The 19,678-nt window shown below is 37.8% G+C and overlaps 1 protein-coding gene across 1 annotated transcript in view; it reads right to left on the reverse strand.

The window, feature by feature from the left end:
- Nucleotides 1–19,678, reverse strand: part of TPTE2 (transmembrane phosphoinositide 3-phosphatase and tensin homolog 2) — a 101,460-nt gene that overhangs the window by 49,852 nt on the left and 31,930 nt on the right. Inside the window, exons 10-16 of the mRNA XM_076009565.1 lie at nt 17,794–17,862; nt 15,883–15,933; nt 14,560–14,718; nt 12,798–12,917; nt 11,162–11,258; nt 10,952–11,015; nt 10,134–10,198 (exon numbers count right to left, since the gene is read on the reverse strand). Of these exons, the coding sequence (XP_075865680.1) occupies nt 10,134–10,198; nt 10,952–11,015; nt 11,162–11,258; nt 12,798–12,917; nt 14,560–14,718; nt 15,883–15,933; nt 17,794–17,862 (625 nt within the window). The remainder of the gene's footprint in view (nt 1–10,133; nt 10,199–10,951; nt 11,016–11,161; nt 11,259–12,797; nt 12,918–14,559; nt 14,719–15,882; nt 15,934–17,793; nt 17,863–19,678) is intronic.

Below are 19,678 nucleotides of genomic sequence, written 5' to 3' on the forward strand. Positions count from 1 at the left end.
TTATCATGCAGGGATGTTGAATTTTACCTAATGCCATTTCTGCATCTATTGAGATGATCATATGGTGTTTGTTCTTCATTCTGATGATGTGATATATCACATTTATTGACTTGCATATATTGAACTGCCCTTGTAGCCTTGGGATAAATTCCATTTGATCATTATGTATAATCTTTTTGATATGCTGTTGGATTTGGTCTGCTAGTATTTTATTGAGAATTACCGCATCTATGTTCATCAGAGATATTGGCCTGTAGTTTTTTTTGCTGTATCCTTGGCTGATTTTAGAATCAGGGTAATGCTGACCTTGTAGATGAGTTTGGAAGAATTATCTGCCCTTCGATTTTTTTCTTGGTATACTTTTAGAAGAACTGGTGCTAGTTCTTCTTTAAAAGTTTGGTAGATTCAGCAGTGAAGCCATTCAGTCCTGGGCTTTTCTTTTTTCTTTTCTTAACCAATGTGCTTTCTCTCTCTCTCTCTCATATATATATTTCGGCATATTATGGGGGTACAGATTTTAAAGTTTCAATAAATGCCCATTCCCCCCTCCCCCCACAAGTCTGAGTCTCCAGCATGACCATCCCCCAGATGGTGCATATCTCACTCATTATATATGTATATACCCGCCCCCTCCCCCTCCCCCCTGCCCAATACCCTATTAAGTAGTACCTATGTGTTCACTTAGGTGCTGCTCAGTTAATACCAATGTGCTGGTGAGTATATGTGGTGCTTGTTTTTCCATTCTTGGGAAACTTCACTTAATAGTATGGGTTCCAGCTCTAACCAGGAAAATATAAGATGTGCTATATCACCATTGTTTCTTAGAGCTGAATAGTACTTCATGATATACATATACCACATTTTATTAATCCATTCTTGGATTGATGGGCATTTGGGCTGTTTCCACAGCCTTGCAATTATGAATTGTGCTGCTATAAACATTCGAGTGCAGGTGTCTTTTTTGTAGAGTGTCATTGGATCTTTTGGGTAGATGCCCAGCAATGGGATTGCTGGATCAAATGGTAGATCTACTTGTATCGCTTTAAGGTATCTCCATATTGCTTTCCACAGAGGCCGTACCAGTTTGCAGTCCCACCAGCAGTGTAGGAGTGTTCCTCTCTCTCCACATCCATGCCAGCATTTATTGTTTGGAGACTTTTTGATAAAGGCCATTCTCACTGGAGTTAAGTGATATCTCATTGTCGTTTTGATTTGCATTTCCCTGATGATTAGAGATGTTGAGCATTTTTTCATATGTTTGTTGGCCATTCTTCTGTCTTCTTTAGAAAAGTTTCTCTTCAAGTCCTTTGCCCACTTTTTAATAGGGTTATTTGAGTTTTTCTTGCTGATTTTCATGAGTTCTAAGTATATTCTAGTTATCAGCCCCTTATCGGATGCGTAGGATGCAAAGATTTTTTTCCCATTCTGTAGGTTGTCTGTTTATTTTCATGACTATTTCTTTGGCTGTGCAGAAGCTTTGTAGTTTGATCATGTCCCATTTATTTACTTTTGTTGCTGCTGTGATTGCCTTTGGGGACTTCTTCATAAACTCTTTGCCTAGGCCGATGTCTAGAAGAGTGTTTCCAACTTTTTCCTCTAGAATTCTAATAGTTTCATACCTTAGGTTTAACTCTGTTATCCAACGTGCATTGATTTTTGTGAGAGGTGAAAGGTGTGGGTCCTGCTTTAGCCTTCTACAGGTGGCTATCCAGTTTTCCCAGCACCATTTATTGAAAAGGGATTCTTTTCCCCAGTGTATGTTTTTGTCTGCTTTGTCAAAGATTAGATGGCTATATGAGGATGGTTTTATATCAGGATTCTCACATCTGTTCCACTGGTCAATATTCCTGTTTTTGTGCTAATACCATATTGATTTAATTACTACAGCTTTGTAGTATAGTTTGATATCTGGCATATTAATGCCTTCCATTTTGTTTTTGTTGCCTAGAATTGCTTTTGATATTCGGGGTCTTCTTTGGTTCCATATGAAGCATAAAATTATTTTTTCTATATCTGTGAAGAATGCTGATGGGATTTTAATAGGTATTGCATTGAATCTGTAGATCAGTTTGGGTAGTATAGACATTTTAATGATGTTGAGTCTGCCGATCCATGAGCATGGTATGGATTTCCATCTGTTTACATCCTCTGCTATTTCCTTATTCAGTGTTTTATAGTTCTCCCTGTAGAGGTCTTTTACCTCCTTGGTTAAGTATATTCCTAGGTACTTTAATTTCTTTGTTGCTATTGTGAAGGGAATTGAATCTTTGATTTGGTTCTCAATTAGATTGTTGTTGATGTATATGAATGCCTCTGATTTCTGTGTATTGATTTTGTATCCTGAGACTTTACTGAATTCATTGATCAGTTCCAGGAGTTTCTTGGTTGAATCTTTGGGGTTTTCTAGGTATAATATCATATCATCAGCAAATAGTGAAAGTTTGATCTCTTCTGCCCCTATTTGGATACCTTTAATTCCATTTTCCTGTCTGATTGCTGTAGCCAGGACTTCCAGCACTATGTTGAATAGAAGTGGAGATAGTGGGCAGTCTTGTCTGGTTCCAGTTCTAAGTGGGAATGCTTTCAATTTTTCCCCATTCAGTATGATGTTGGCTATGGGTCTGTCATATATGGCTTGTATCATTTTTAGGTATGTCCCTTTTATGCCTATTTTCTTAAGTGTTCATATCATGAAAGGGTGTTGAATTTTGTCAAAAGCTTTTTCTGCATCTATTGAAAGAATCATGTGGTCTTTGTTTTTGCTTCTGTTTATGTGAATTGCATTTATAGATTTACGTATGTTGAACCATCCCTGCATCCCTGGGATGAAGCCCACTTGGTCGTGATGGATTATTTTTTTGATAAGCATCTGTATTCGGTTAGCTAAAATTTTGTTGAAAATTTTTGCATGTATATTCATTAGGGAAATTGGTCTGTAGTTTTGTTTTTTTGTTGCATCCTTTCCTGGTTTTGGTATCAGAGTAATATTCGCTTCATAAAAGGTGTCGGGGAGGTTTCCATTCTTCTCGATGTTGTGGAATACTTTCTGCAAGATAGGCTCTAGTTCTTCTTTGTAAGTGTGGTAAAATTCGGGTGTGAAGCCATCTGGACCGGGACTTTTCTTTTTAGGGAGATTTTTAATTGCTGTTTCTATTTCAGCTCTTGAGATTGGTCTGTTCAGGGAATCTATTTCTTCCTGGTTGAGCCTAGGGAGGCTGTGTGTTTCTAGAAATTTGTCCATTTCCTCCACATTTTCCAGTTTGTGTGCATAAAGATTTTTGTAGTATTCATAAATTATATCTTGTATCTCTTTGGGATCAGTTGTGATATCTCCTTTTTTGTTCCTGATGGAGCTTATTAGAGATTTCTCTTTTCTGCTTTTTGTTAGCTTAGCCAATGGTGTGTCAATTTTATTTTTTCAAAGAACCAACTTTTTGTTTTATTAATCTCCTGAATAGCTTCCCTGTTTTCAATTTCATTTAGTTCTGATTTGATCTTGTTGATTTCACTTCTTCTGCTGGGTTTGGGGTTGGTCTGTTCTTCTTTTTCCAGCTCTTTGAGTCATTTCATTAGATTGTCTATTTGTGATCTTCTTGTCTTTTGGTTATAGGCATTTATGGAGATAAACTTTCCTCTCAGAACTGCTTTAGCTGTGTCCCAGAGGAGTTGATAACTTGTCTCTCCATTGTCGTTTTCTTCATAGAATTTTTTAATTTTATTTATGAAGTAATCATTTAGTAGGAGGTTGTTTAATTTCCACGTTTTTGTGTAGAAATGTGAGTTTCTGTTAGGGTTGATTTCTACTTTTATTCCACTGTGATCTGAAGAGTGAGAATGGGGCCCCATTCTCAATGAGACTTGTAAAGTCTCATTAGAGAAGTCTGGTGTTATTCGAATTGGCTTTCCCTTGTATGTTACTTGCTTCTTTCGTCTTACAGCTCATAGAAGGGCCTCTTTAGTTGATATTTTGGTCAGTCTGAGGACTGCATGTCGTGACGTCTTCCTGTTTGCATTGAATCTCCCAGGGGTCCTCTGAGCTTCTTGAACTTGTATATCGAGATTTTGAGCAAGGCCTGGGAAATTTTCCTATATTATATCTTCAAATAGCTTGTCCAACTCTTGAGTGTTGTCTTCTTCCCCTTCTGGTAACCCTATGACCCTCACATTAGGTTTCTTCACATAATCCCACATCTCTTGTAGGCTTTGCTCTTTTCTCTTGTTTCTCTGCTCTATCTCTGTTACTGTTTTATTTAGTTGGAGGGTGTTATCTTCACTCTCTGAGATTCTTTCTTCTGTTTGATCTACCCTGTTCTTGAGACTTTCCACTGTATTTTGTAGTTCCCTGATTTGATTATTCATTTCCAGGAGTTTGGTTAAACTTTTCTTCATTGTGTCTATTTCTTTAGTGAACTTTTGTTCTAGGTCCTGGAGGCTTTTTGTGGTTTCTTTGTGTTGGTTATTGAGTTGTTCTTGCAGGTCGGTGAGTGTTCTTATGATCCACATACGAAATTCCTCTTCTGTCATTTTGGTTGCTTGATTTGGTTTGGTGTCCGTTTCTAGGGGGCTGGTGCTCCTCTTTGGGGGTGTGTTTTCCGTTTGGTTCTTCATATTTCCTGAGTTCCTTCGCTGATTTCTTCCCATCTGTCTCAGTTGTTGTTTCTTTTCTTTAGGTTTTTGTTTGGGTATTCACATGCCTTGTTTAGTTTCTGAGCCAGTAGGTGGTGTCTGTGGGTGAGATTTGACCACTCCCTGTATAATGAGTCAGTAGGTGCCGTGAAAAGGCTGTGCAGGATGTCTTCCCTGTCAGTAGGTGGCGCTTGCTTGGAGGAACAGGCAACGCTGTTGTTTTTGTGTCCTGTTATCAGCTCTTGTTCCTGTAGAGAGACACTCTAGTGCCTCAGGTCGTGGGTGGGGCCCTGGGACTTCCAGATGTGTCCTTTTCTCCCCCTCAGTGAGGGCTGGTCTAGGAGAGAGCCTGGGCGGAGCTGGGTTTGGTAAGCCTGCCCTCAGGCACCACCAATGCCGTTAGCAGGGGTCAAAGTTCTGTTCTCTGCTTTGGGGAAAAGCTGTCAGGGAGGGGTTGGAATGGCCCCGCTCAGAGAATCTGTGTGTGGGGGTAGGGCTGTCTGAGACCCGCAGTCTGGAGCGGGTCTCATTTCTTTCCACCCTCCCCAACTCCGCAGCTACTCCTGAGCCTCTGCCAGCAGGCCAGACCACATGCCACCAGTCCTCCCTGGACTGTGATTCCGGTGGGAAGGTTCCCTGTGTAGGAACGCCACCTGGGCTGGGCGTAAGGCCTCCTTTTGGGAGGAGGGTTGCCCTCTAGGATGCTGATCTGCCCCTGTAGGCACACACACCTCAGTAGGCTGTTCACATATATCCCTTCTGTGTGCTGGGCAATGCGAGTCCTCAGTGCATGGGATCTGGTCTGCAGGTCTGACCTCTGGGTCCCAGAGGTCAAACTATATCCCCACCAGGGAGAGGAGTGCCAGTCCCAATTCGCCCACAGGGAGCCCAAGCTGGGTCTATGTCTCTCAGCCTCAGGGTCTGCACCGTTCTCCTGGGATCACCATGCCAGCAGCACCTGGGAGGGCTGGCGGGTAGGGAGCTCACAGTCTGAGTTCCCCTTAGTCAGCTGTAGGGTCCCAAAAGGGAAGGTCCCGCTCCCTGGAGGTGCCTCGGGTGCTGGTGGCTACAGTGTCTCTTTGGGCAGCCGCGGGTAGGGTCGGCAGAGGGGAGGAGGCAATATGGCGCCTGCCGCATAGCTCGGGTCTGTGCACGCGGAGGTGCCCCGAGGGATTTGGGAGCCTGGTGCCACATCCACTACAGGCTCACCGCTTGCTGGTGGCGGCTGTCTCTGGGCTGGTGTTTGCAGGTCTCTCCACCCGCTGGCGAGCCCACCAGCAGTTCCCGATGCAGGGGAGGGGAAAGGTGACTGATCCACCTACCCTTCCCGCTGGTCTCCGGGCTGCTCTGGTGGTCTCAGCTTCCAGTTCTCCTCCGCAACCTCCTCCCGTGGAGTCTCCCGTGGTCTCAGGTACCCCTCCTTCCGGCCCTCGTCTGCTGTATGCTCGTCTTCTTGGTTCTTTTTTCTAATTTCTGCTAGAATCTGTCTTTTCTGCAGAGACACTCTGTCTGGCAGTGTTCTTGTCCGCCATCTAGATCCTCCCCCCTGGGCTTTTCTTTATTGGGGAAACTGTTTATTTTTAATTCAACCTTGTTACTCATTATTGGTCTGTTCAGATTTTCTGTTTTTTCCTGGTTCAATCTTGGTACGTTATATGTGTCCAAGAATTTATCCATTTCCTCTAGGTTTTCCAATTTTTTGGCCTGTAGTTGTTCGTAATAGTCTCTAGTGATCCTTTGTATTTCTGTGTTACCAGCTGTAATGTCTCCTTATTTGTTTCTGATTTTATTTATTTGGGTCTTCTTTTTTATTTGTTAGCCTAACTAATGGTTTGTTAATTTTGTTTATCTTTTCAAAAAACCAACTTTTCATTTTGTTTATCTTTTATATTTTTTTTAGTCTCAATTTCACTTATTTTTGCTCTGATCTTTACTATTTATTTCCTCCATTAATTTTATGTTTGGTTTGTTCTTGCTTTTCAGTTCCTCAAGGTGCATTGTTAGATTGTTTATTTGATCTTTCTAATTCTTTGATGTAGGTGTTTAGTGCTATAAACTTCCCTCTTAGTTTAGCGTTTGCTGTGTCCATAGGTTTGGTATATTGTGTTTCTATTTTCATGTTTCAAGAAATTTTTGTTGTTGTTTTTTTTTTTTTTTTGAGACAGAGTCTCACTCTGTTGCCGGGGCTAGAGTGCCATGGCATCAGCCTAGCTCACAGCAACCTCAAACTCCTGGGCTCAAGCAATCCTTCTGCCTCGGCCTCCTGAATAGTTGTGACTATAGGCATGCACCACCATGCCTGGCTAATTTTTTCTATATATTTTTAGTTGGCCAATTAATTTATTTCTATTTTTAGTAGAGATGGGGTCTTGCTCTTGCTCAGGCTGGTTTCAAACTCTTGACGTTGAGTGATCCACTTGCATCGGTCTCCCAGAGTGCTAGGATTACAGGCATGAGCCACCGTGCCTGGCCTCATGAAATTTTTTAATTTCTTTCTTAATTTCTTCATTGATCCATTAGTCATTCAGGAGCATATTGTTTAATTTTTATATATTTGTACAGTTTCAAAAGTTCCTCTTGTTATTTCTGGTTTTATTTCATTATAGTCAGAAAAGATAATGGATATGATTCTGATTTTTAAAATTGTTGAGACTTGTTGTATGGCCTAACATATGGTCTACCCTGGAGAATGTTCCATGTGATAATGAGAAGATGTATTCTGTAGTTGTTGGATGAAATGTTCTGTAAATGTCTGTTAGGTCCATTTGGTCTACAGTGCAATTAAATCTGATGTCTGTTTCTTGACTGTCTGTATAGATAATCTATCCAATGCTGAGAGTGGGGTGTTATAGGTCCCAACTATTGGAATATATCTATCCCTTTCATCTAATAATATTTGCTTTATATATCTAGGTGCTCTAGTGTTGGGTGCATATATATTTATATTATAATTTATTGCTAAATTGATCTCCTTAGTATTATATAATGACCTTCTTTGTCCCTTTTTATAGTTTTTTACTTAAAGTCCATTTTATCTTATATAAGTATGGCTATTCCTGCTTACTTTTGGTTTCTGTTTGCCTAGAATATCTTTTTCTGTCCCTTCACTTTCCATCTATGTGTGTCTTTATACGTGAAGTGAGTTTCTTGTAGGCAGCATATGGTTGGGTCTTTTAAAAATCCATTCAACCAACTCTGTCATTTAATTGGGGATTTAGTCTGTTTACATTTGAGGCTATTATTGATAGGTGAAGACTTACTCCTGTCATTTTATTAACTGTTTTCTGGTTGCTTTGTATTTCCTTTGTTCCTTTCTTCAATTATTATTGTTTATCTTTGCAGTTTGGTGGGTTTCTGTAGTGATAAAGTTTGATTCCTTTCTTTTTCTCATTTCTATATCTGCTCTATTAATGAATTTTATACCTTTGCATGTTTTCATGGTGGTAATCATTCTTTTGTTTCCAGATGTAGGACACTCTTAAACATTGCTTGTTAGGCCAGTCTAGTGGTGATGAATTCCCTCAGTTTTTCCTTCCTGGGAAAGACATTATTTCTTCATTTCTGGAGGATAGCTTTGCTGGGTATAGTATTTTTGACTGATAGTTTTGCTGGAAGTTTTTATTTATTTTTTGTTGTCAGTACTTTGACTGTATCATCCTATTCTCTCCTGCCCTGCAAGGTTTCTGCTGAGAAATCTACTGTTAGTCCAAAAGGGATTCCCTTATATGTGACTTCACACTTTTATCTTGTTGTGTTTAGAATTCTGTCTTTGTCATTGACTTTTGACAGTTTGACTACCATGTGCCTCAGAAAGGACTTTTTGGGGTTATATCTATTTGGGAACCTTTTTATATCCTGGATCTGGATGTAGATATCTCTCCCAAGACTTGGGATGTTTTCAGCTATTATGTTATTAAAGAGATTTTCTATGCCTTTTCTCATTTTATTCTCCTTCTGAAATTCTCATAATGCAAATATTTGTCATCTAATTGTGTCCTGTAATTCCCATGGGCTTTCTTCATTCTTTCCTATCCTTTTTTGTTTTTGTCTGACTGGGTTATTTCAAAAACTTGTCAGAAATTTCAGAAAGTTGAGAAATCCTTTTTTCTGCTTGGTCTAGTCTGTTGTTGAAGCTCTTGACTGTATTTGTTATTTCATTCCTTGAATTCTTCAATGTCAAGCTTTGTGTTTGGTTCTTTTTAAATAATATATCTTTGTTGAATTTCTCATTCATATCATGAATTATTTCCCACTTTTATTATATTATCTATCTGTATTCTCTTGTATCTGAGTTTCCTTAAGGTCATTATTTTGAATTATTTCTCAGGAAATTTATAGCTTTTCAATCTGAGTCTTTCACTGTGGAATTATTTTGTTAGGTCTAATGTTTCTTATGTCTTTACATTGATTTTTATACATTTGGTGGAACAGTTACCTCTTCCAATTTTATGGAGTAGCTTTCATAGAGAAAGACTTTTTCCTTTAGTTTTATCCTGTAGTGTCAGTTGGGTAGTGTGCTTTTGCTTTGGTTCTTGGAGGATGCAGTAGTGTAGTCTCCATGTGATTTTTTCAGCTATAATTAACATTACCAGTTTCTGCAAGTATCTCAGTGTCCTAGACTGCAAATATTTATAGAGGCAGTGGTATGGGGGGTTGGGGACACCATGTGGTCTGGCTCTCAGGCTCTGGAGAGGGGGCACATACTGAATGTCATGGCTCTACTAGTCATAGGGTTACGGTAACACTGGCAAAGTGAGAATAAGACAGGCCAGTTATCAGGTCCTGAGAAGTATGTGTGGCATGTGGCAACTTCACTGGTCAAAGGGTGGGGTCAATGGCAGGCTAGGGTATGAGTAGCATGCAGTGGCTCTACCAGTTGAGGGCAGTCAAGCCATTTTAGACTAGCCAGTCCTCAAATGGCCTACTAGCTTCCCACAGATGCATTTGTAACCCCAGCTGAGATAGCCAATCCTGCCTCTAATTATCAGAACTATTCAGTTTAGCCCAACTCAAACCCACAAATCATAATATCATGAGCTAAATAAATGGTTACTGTTACAAGCCAATAAGTTTTGGGGTGGTTTGTAACATAGCAAAAGCTAACTGGTATCAATCCATTATGATTTTCTACCTGAAATAATAAGTTTTTGAAAGAATATTACCCTCTCTGAGTCAATATTAAACTTATGGCCAAAGTGGGAGGATTGCTTGAGGCCAGGAGTTTGAGAACAGCAAACTGGATAACACAGCAAGACTCAGTCTCTACAGAAAAATTTATTTTTTAAAAAGTTGGCCAGGCATGGTGGCACGTATCTGTAGTCCAGCTACTTAGAAGGCTGAGGCAGGAGGATTACATGAGCCCAGGAGTTTGAGGTTGCAGTGAGCTATGATGACGTCACTGCACTCAAGCCTAGGCAACAGAATGAGCCTCTGTCTAAAAATAAAACTTATAACTACATAGTCTGCGTTCACTGAGAAATAAATATTTGTTAGATAAATACCCTTACCGTAATTGGATTCCTGTACCAAGATTGCTTTCCAGAAGATGGAAATGACATAGCAATAATATGCTCTGAAAGTCAAAATTATTACTGTTACAAATGTCATGAGAAGTAAAAAAATATGTAAAAATTAAATTTACATAAAATCAGTCTCCTTTTTCATATAAAAAAACTTTTAAGATTGAAGTTTACAGAAACCACAGTTAATACGCACTCAGGTTAATCAAGATAACATATTAAATTGTCTAATATAGTGATCATAAAACTGGTATGGTGTTCCCAAGAGTCAATTGGTTCTAGCCATATGCCACATAATTGTGTTGGCATTAGTACAAAGCTCTTCCTGTGGTTGGAATTTATTTCTTATCTTAAATACCACACACTATCCAAGAGTTTTGGGCACAAGTACTGGTGGGAACTTCCGGGGGGCTTCCCAGACCTCCTGACTCAGAGAACCTGAGATCTACAAAGCAGTGACCTCATTCTCTGGGGCTCTAGGAAGAGAAGAGGTCTTTCTGGGATCCTTGGGACTCAGGATAACTACCAGAACTTAATAAATTCTAAACGAAACTCAAAAGAAATCAGCTAAAAATCCATTCAGCTTCCTGTGCTGTGACCAAATAGCCCTGATTTGAGATGACATGGAGATTTTCAATTGTCAGGGTTAAACTACAAATATGTCAGACTACCACAGTGGCATATGTCTTCATGGATAAAGAATACTTTGAAAGGACATGGCTTAGACAAGGCAAAAACAAAATAAAAATTTAATTACAAGAAAAATATGAAGCCAATATAAATAAATCAAGTTAAGCTTCACAAACCAGTAACATAAGTGAGATCCAGATCAAATCCTCCTCTTGTGTATCGCCTTTTGTTTCCTGAAACCTGAGAGTTTAAAACAATTATTAATTTATAAAATATAAATCAACATAAAAATAAAGAACATTATATAGCATAGATATCAACCCTTGACAATATGTCACAAAACATAAAACATTTTTCTGAATCATAAACATATTTTGCCTACTTACCATCCTTCTGGTCAGCTGTTCAAGACGTTTTTGACGAGCCAGAAGACAAAGTCTCATGAAAATGATAAGTCGTAGAGGTCGGAAAAAAACTGCCAATCTAACGATAAATTTAAAAGATCCATTTTAGCTTTAGAAACAGAGGATTTTGTCAGTAAGGACTAAGTCTAGAGCAGTGGTTGTTCACGAGGGGCAGTGCTCCCCTTTTCCTTTGCCATCCACCTAGGAGCTATTCGGCAATGTCTGGAGGCATTTTTGGTTGTCACAATTGTTGTCTGTGTGTTTGGGGGTTGTCACAATTGTTGTCTGTGTGTTTGGGGGTGGGGGGCAGTGCTCCCTATATCTGGTGGATGGAGGTCATAAATACTGCTAAACAACCTACAGTGAACAGACCTGCTGCCCAACATGTTAATTTATAACAAAGAATTATCTGGCCTAAAATGTCAATACGCTGAAGCTGAGAAATTCTGGTCTAGAGAAATAGTAATACAATAGGCTCTCAGAATTTATGAATTTAACTTTTGTGGTTTAAGATCAGAATTTATAATTTTTCCCCATCAAAATAAACTGAGGGCTCTTGTTCACCTTTGTTACTACCATCAGTGACAGGTTCACTACAGTACTAATGCATATCAGACAGGCAGCAGATTGAGATACTTCCCAAGGGTGCTAGCTGGTGTCTCTCCTATCATCATAAACACCATAGCAGAGAACTGATGGGCTAGAGTAGTGCTTCTCTAACTTGAGCATGCATAAGTAAGAGTCATCTGGAAAATCTTGTTAACTTTAAATTGCTAGGTCCCAGAAATACTGATTCAGTGAGTCTAGGGTCGAGCCTGAGGTGTTTTTCTTCTTACATTTTTAGCAAGCTTTCAAGTAATGCTGAGGTTAAAAAGTTGGGGCCTGAATTATAGGAATCTAGGATACAGAAAGAAGCTGGCTATTTGACTCATGAATTAGCTTAGTGAGCCACTGAACATTTTTATCACAGTATATACTTTCCCTTCAATTTTCCTCATTGCCATAGTAAAAAAGAAGGGGAAAGAAAAGAGAGCCATCAGTCCCCCGTATGCCTTTCAGTTTCCTGATCCCTAACAGGTCTAACTTTGCCTTGGCTTTCTTCATTTTTACCACAACTATATTGCAAAACTCTACTGCTACATTGCTATCCATGTCACCTCCTGGATTCTGTTTGCTATTTTTTAGAAAATCAAGATTGAATCACTCAAATTTTGTATATGCTCAAATCAATATTCTCTTGGCTATAGGAAAACACTCAGATAGATAGAACCTCATATGTATGGAATTTGTGATTGAAGCACACATGGGAATTTAGTGGAAATTTCCAAATGTAGAAAAGTTAAAGTTAGTACAAGAAGTCAAGTGCCAAGTTTCTTCTTTATATACTCCATCTTCTTCTCTATTCAACTAATCGTAATTAGTGTATAAACCTTCCACTGGTCCTTAAACACCACAATCTTTTAGTTTCAAAGTATGTGGAAATATATCTAAACATTTCATTCTTAAGCAGTTTATATGGAATAGAATCAGAACATTCGAAGTTAAAAAGCCATAAAAATAAAAGCCATGGAAAATGTAAAAATAAGAAATTTTGAGAGGTAAGTCATATGTTTCATACCTGGGGATATCTCCAACAAACTGAGTGTTATTAAAAATGTAAATGATGTCAAATAGCAGAATCACTACAATAATGATAGCATCTAAGATATTAAGTATATCAGAAAAATAATGCCATCTCCTGTAATATAAAACAAAAAATATAAGTTTATCTCCCTCCAAAAAAAGATAGAAATATTTTAAGACCACAAATTGACTCATGCCTATTAAGAATTCTACTTTAATAGATAATTTAAAAATGTATTTTCTAGACTAGACTAAGAGAAATAACATAACATTAATGGAAAGTTATATATATATGACAAAAGCATCCACATGGAAATTTAAGTATAGTAAGAGATATACCCAAACCATTGAGCAAGAGGCAGCATTACCTTCACATAGATGGGAGAAGAAAAGTGGGATGCTGGGCAGTACTACTGGACAATGGAAGCTGAGAATGTCAGAACCTTAGAGAAACTGGGATATAAAAAGTGTTCCAAGGAGCTTATAAGAGAGAAAAAAGTCCACTGTTTTGGCCTGCAAACTCATGTTCTGGCTTTGCACCCACACTGGCATTCTGATGGGCTGATATGGCCTCCTCTGGGCAAAGGTGGACTTCTATTCACCACACCTTCCTCCCAACACTGACTCCTTCAACATAGGCACTAGTCTTCCAGGAAATGCTGCTTCCAAATCTAGGGCATCCCCTTTCAGGCTCTGAGTAAACTGACAGTGGGCAACTGTCCTTAGCTCAATGGCATGAAGACAGAAAATCAGCAGGAAAAGAGACAAACTGCCTTCTGAGATGCTCTGGAAGAAGTGAGGCTGGGGAACTTAGTCCCTGAGTCCCACAACAGTCTAGCCCCAAGGTCTGCCTCACCCCACCCACCTCAAAAAGTAAGCAAGTAGAGGAAATCAACTGCTGCCTCACATTCAAGTCTCCCTGATGGACTTAAGACATGCCTCAGATTTCCTCTGCTTCTTAACAAAAGTTTTAATTTTAACTGAGATAGGGGATTATTCACCATCTATTACATAGTGTTTAATATACTATCAACTGTTAACTAGGATTCAACTCTTAATGAATGTATTAATATTTTTATTTCACATATATATTCCTCTTATTAATATACATGTAGACACATCAGCAGCCTGGCTCCTTCTTGAAATCCCTTTAAGCTTTCTGTATTGAAGAAACCATCTAGAATACATTGTTGGAGACTGGAGTGCCAGTCGCAACAAATATACTATTAAAGCCCAATCTAGCCCGGGCGGGCGCAGTGGCTCACGCCTGTAATCCTAGCACTCTGGGAGGCCGAGGTGGGCGGATTGCTTGAGGTCAGGAGTTTGAAACCAGCCTGAACAAGAGCAAGACCCCGTCTCTACTATAAATAGAAATAAATTAATTGGCCAACTAATATATACAGAAAAAATTAGCTGGGCATGGTGGTGCATGCCTGTAGTCCCAGCTACTTGGGAGGCTGAGGCAGGAGGATTGCTTCAGCCCAGGAGTTTGAGGTTGCTGTGAGCTAGGCTGATGCCATGGCACTCACTCTAGCCTGGGCAACAAAGTGAGACTCTGTCTCAAAAAAAAAAAAAAAAAAAGTCCAATCTATGAAAAACTGGGGTTGGGATTGCTGTTTCTCTGTGGACCATGCCTTCAAGGAGAATTATTTGGATAAAGAAGGACACATTTGGTTGAGTTGACCTGCTAAATATTTTGAGATGCTTTTAATAAAAGTACAAGATAGCTTTATGCATTAAAAAATAATCAAACTTACCCTTCTACACATACTCGAAGAAGAAGTTCCAGGAAAAAGAATAAAGCAATAGCTAGGGAAACTGACCGATATCCCAAAGGAATATAAATTTTATCAGTGAAAACTAGGTCTATTATGACAAGTGATATATCCAGGAATATCAGCAAGAGTCCAAAAATTCTATGATAAATAGAGAAATAAAGAATGATGATAAAGATAGAGAAGTTTTTGTTCCTATAGTTACACTATATTTAGGCCAAGATAAGACACCAAAATATCATTATTTAGTGTTAAACAGTCCAGTGGCAGGAAAAACTGCATTGCCTTAGAATCTCAGAAAACTTACTCAGTTTTCATCCAATAGAAGCAGATGTTAGCAAACAAAATTCCCACCAAACCACTTCAAAATATGTTGTCATGCTCTTTTATAGTAAACACATCAGACTAACACTCCAAGATAGAACAGGAAATTTGAATTAAAATTACATGTGTCTGTTTGTAAACTCTTAAGATTTGAGAATTTCAGAAGGAGTTTATACCACACTTTCTCATAATAAATAAAACCTCATTAATCTAGATAATGCTTGAGAATTTAGCAATAAGAAACAAACGAAAGCATGACTACCATAAACCCTTAAAAAAAAACATCTTTACCAGTAAGATTTTTTAACAGTGAGATTTTCAACAAGTACATGACTACACATTCATGGGTGCTTCTAGCACCGTGGTGGACACATAAGAAGGAATTCAATGCCATAATATTTACATTATTGAACTCTAAAGTACCTCCTGAGCCTTTCTCTCATATAGTTTATACATATGCCTCATAAATTGATTATACTATTTGCAGAATCTATGACGACGAATTAGTCTTCAAAGTACCTTTTTTATAATTGCAATTGAAATATTATTAATTCAAAAGGAAGCAATTATATTATGTAAATCTTTACACAGTAAGAAATCTTGCTCTCATGTACAAAAGAAGCCTAAGTAAAATGTTTCCAGAATTAATTCCATATATATGTGGTATTTAATAAAACACTTTACTTCTGGAATTTTAATAGGCATGCTTCATTATTTTTACTTTTACAGAAGGAAAAAACATATAAGTATGTGACTATCAGTCTTAGGCAAATGCCATTTCTATGCAAGTCTTAATGTCTTGCTTAAACCAAAATTCCAAGATAAATTAGATTACATTAAATGGGGCACATGGGCCATTGACAACATATTGATAGTGGAAATGCTTTTTGCTTTATTTTTTTTAGATTCTTTCTCATTAAGAATATTGATATTAAATGTCATATTTATTTAATATATGTCCTTTTCTATTGTCGTACATACCCACATGCAAAGGATGACAGAACTGAATGCAAAATTTTATTAATTTTCCCTCTGCAAAAAGAAATAAAAATAAAATTAATCACAGATTTCCTGCAAAATACATTATGAATTTAACCAAAACACAAAGGCTTTGTAAATATAATTTTAAAACAAAATTCTTCAGAAGTGTATTTAAAAATGCTTTTTACTAATAAGTAAAATTTTCACCTTTCTGTTTCATGAGTTTTTTCACTTTCCTATCTAGAATATATGTGAGTAGAACACTAAACTTTGAATAATTTTCAAAGCACTTTACTTATATATGTTATTTAACTTTTATTATTAATGTTTATAATACAACACCCAATAAACAGATATCATAGATATCATTATTACCAGTTTACATTTGAATAATCTAAAGTTTAAAGAAGTTTAAAATTGACTTGCTGAGTGTCAAGTGAATATTAGATGCCAAAGCCAAACATCAGTTCCAGCTTTTACTTCAATTCTAAGATCATCCCCCTGGTCTGAAACACCATCATTTCTCACAGGGACTACATGCAAATCCTTCCTATATCTATGCAATGAGCTTTTGTCATTTAAAAACAAACAAAAAAACCAAACCAAAAAAACTCACTTTATTTTGTTTGGAGTGGGGAAAGAGGAAAGAAATGTTTCCCTTTCTCCATCTGTCTAAATTTTGTGCTATCCCTGGGCAGCTCCATTACAGAAATGTATGGCTAATATTCAGCTATACAATTTTTTTTTTTTTTGAAACAGAGTCTCACTCTGTTGCCCGGGCTAGAGTGTCATGGCATCAGCCTAGCTCACAGCCACCTCAAACTCCTGGGCTCAAGCAATCCTTCTGTCTCAGCCTTCCGAGTAGCTGGGACTACAGGTATGCGCCACCATGCCCGGCTAATTTTTTCTATATATATATTTTAGTTGGCTAATTAATTTCTTTCTATTTTTAGTAGAGATGGGGTCTCACTCTTGCTCAAGATGGTTTCGAAATCCTGACCTTGAGTGATCCTCCCGAGTTGGCCTTCCAGAGTGCCTAGGATTACAGGTGTGAACCACCACACTTGGCCCAGATATACAATTTAATTAAGTAGCAGAATGAACTATTCATTGATGGTCCATAATGAAAAAAGTTCTAGAAAATGGAAATTCAGGGTAATTTGAAGAGCTGTTTGTATTCATTAGATACCCCCTTTGTTTCCCACACAATCTTTGCTTTGACACTAACAAATTGCAACAGTGACCAAATAATTTCCTCCTTGGCAGTACTCTCTCTCCAGTGTTGACAAAGCTGGCGAATGGTTGTATAACTGAGCAGGAGAGAGACAGAAGAAAACTCTCCTGAATGTTTCTGCAGTTCAGCCACGACCAATTTTAAGAATGTATTGTTTCATTACAGTGGGCACATAGTAAAATGCCTTCAGATCAATGCAATAGCAAGTACTCTAAGTGAGATTACTGGGAAACAAATCAAAATTAATAAAATCCCAGTGAGCATGGAGAGGCCTTTAGTTAGCAAAACACGTTCACCTTTCCTATCAGTCCCACTCAGAGCAAAATCTATAATACCAGAAATTGAATGGCATCCAGCAAAAATGAGAAAGGACTACAATTTAAGGGTAAGTAGGATTCTGCATTCCTCTGTTAAGAAAGAAACTTTTAATAAAATTACTTACTATCTTCTATGGATTTTTTTTTTCACATTTTCAAGCTAGAAGAACATTTACTTCTGAATAGATGGAATTCTTTTTGTCTGCCAATTTAATTGGAGTAAATATTGTATGCTTTCCCTCACGTACATTTTCATATCTTCCCATAGCTTTCCTTTTTCCTTCTTGCCTTAGCACAAACCCTGTTTTCCCAAAGAGATCCATCAAAGGCTCCCTACTTCCACACTTGGAACTGACTTACCTATCTGAGTAGATCAAGTCAGAGTTATCTTCATCACCATTCTCATTTTCGGTAAGTAGTTCTGAAACGCTTTAACCACCAACGAATGAAAAATATATTATTAAGTGTTTGCTATATGAAACAGTGATGTGACCAGTTTATTTGAACAATAAGAATTCTGAGAATCTAAAGAATATAGGAAATATAACGTAGCTCTCTGGAAGATCTAACTTTTAGAAAGAATTTTAGAATCATTGACCAGAAAATTCTTTCTTCATGGATACTTTCAACACTGAATTTGCATATTTCTCTCTTCTTCTGTCTCTGTCTCTCTCTGTGTATAATTTAAAAGGATATATATAGAATATATAAAGGATATATACACAGGCATATCTCAAAGATATTGCAGGTTCAGTTCCAGACCACTGCAATAAAGCAAATATTGCATTAAGAGAGTCACACAAATTTTTTTTGTTTCCCTGTGCATATAAAAGTTATATTTATACAATATAGTAATTTATTAAGAGTACAATAGGATTATTCCAAGAAAAGAATGTATATACCCTAATATAAAATATTTTATTGCTCAGAAATGCTAATGATCATCTGACCCTTCAGTGAGTCATAATCTTTTTGCTGGTGGGGCTGCTGATCTCGTGGTTGCTGAAGGTTGGATAAGACACACGAAGTATGCTGCACCAGTCGACTCTTCCTTTCACAAAAGATTTCTCTGTAGCATGTGATGCTGTTTTGATAGCATTTTACCCACACTAGAACTTCTTTCAAAATTGGACTTAATCCTCTCAAACTCTGTTGATGCTATATCAACAAAATTTATGGACTATTCTAAATCCTTTGTTGTCATTTCAAAATGTTCATAGCACCTTCACCAAGAGTAGATTCTGTCTCAAGAAACCACTTTCTTTGTTCATCCATAAGAAGTAATTCCTCATGTGGTCAACTTTTATCATGAAAGTGCAGCAATTCAGTCACATCGTCAGGCTCCACTTCTAATTCAGTTTTCTTGCTATTTTCACCACATCTGCAGTGACTTCCTCCACTAAAACCTTGAATCCTTCAGAGTCATCCATGAGATTTGGAATCAACTTCTTTTAAACTCCTGTTAATGTTGATATTTTGATCTTCTCCCATGAATCACAAATGTTATTAATGGGATCTACAATGGTGAATTGGAGAAAGAATTTTCAGTTTTCAAATGGAATAAATTGAAAAAACCTCAAAGTAAATTTTTAATTTACTTTGCTCAGATCCATCAGAGGAATCACTACCTATGGTAGCTATAGCCCACAAAATGTATTTCTTAAAAATAGTAACAAAACTTGAAAGTTAAAATTATTTCTTGATCCATGGGCTACAGAATGGATGTTGTGTTAGTAGGCATGAAAACAATGTTAGTCTCCTTGTACATCTCCATCAGAGTTTTTGGGTGACCAGGGTGCATTGTTAAGGAGGAGTAATATTTTGAAAGGAAGCTTTTTTTTCCCTGAGCAGTAAATTTCAACAGTGGGCTTAACATGTTCAGTAAACCATAATATAAACAAATTTGCTGTCACACAGGTGTTGTTTTGCCACTTAGTACAAGCAGAATATATTTAGCATAATTCTTAAGGACACTAGGATTTTCAGAATGGTCAATAAGCACTGGCTTCAACTTAAAGTCACCAGCTGCATTAGGCCCTAACAAAAAGAGTTAGCCTGCCCTCTGAAGCACTGAACCCAGACATTGACTTCTCTCTAGCTATGAAAGTCCTATAACAGATGGCATCTTCTTCCAATAGAAGGCTGTTTCATTTACATTGGAAATCTGTTGTTTAGTGTAGCCACCTCCATCAATTATTTTAGCTAGATTTTCTGGATAACTTACTGTCACTTCTATATCAGCACT

Source organism: Microcebus murinus, chromosome 13 (genome assembly GCF_040939455.1).
Source record: "Microcebus murinus isolate Inina chromosome 13, M.murinus_Inina_mat1.0, whole genome shotgun sequence".
Lineage (NCBI taxonomy): Eukaryota > Metazoa > Chordata > Mammalia > Primates > Cheirogaleidae > Microcebus > Microcebus murinus.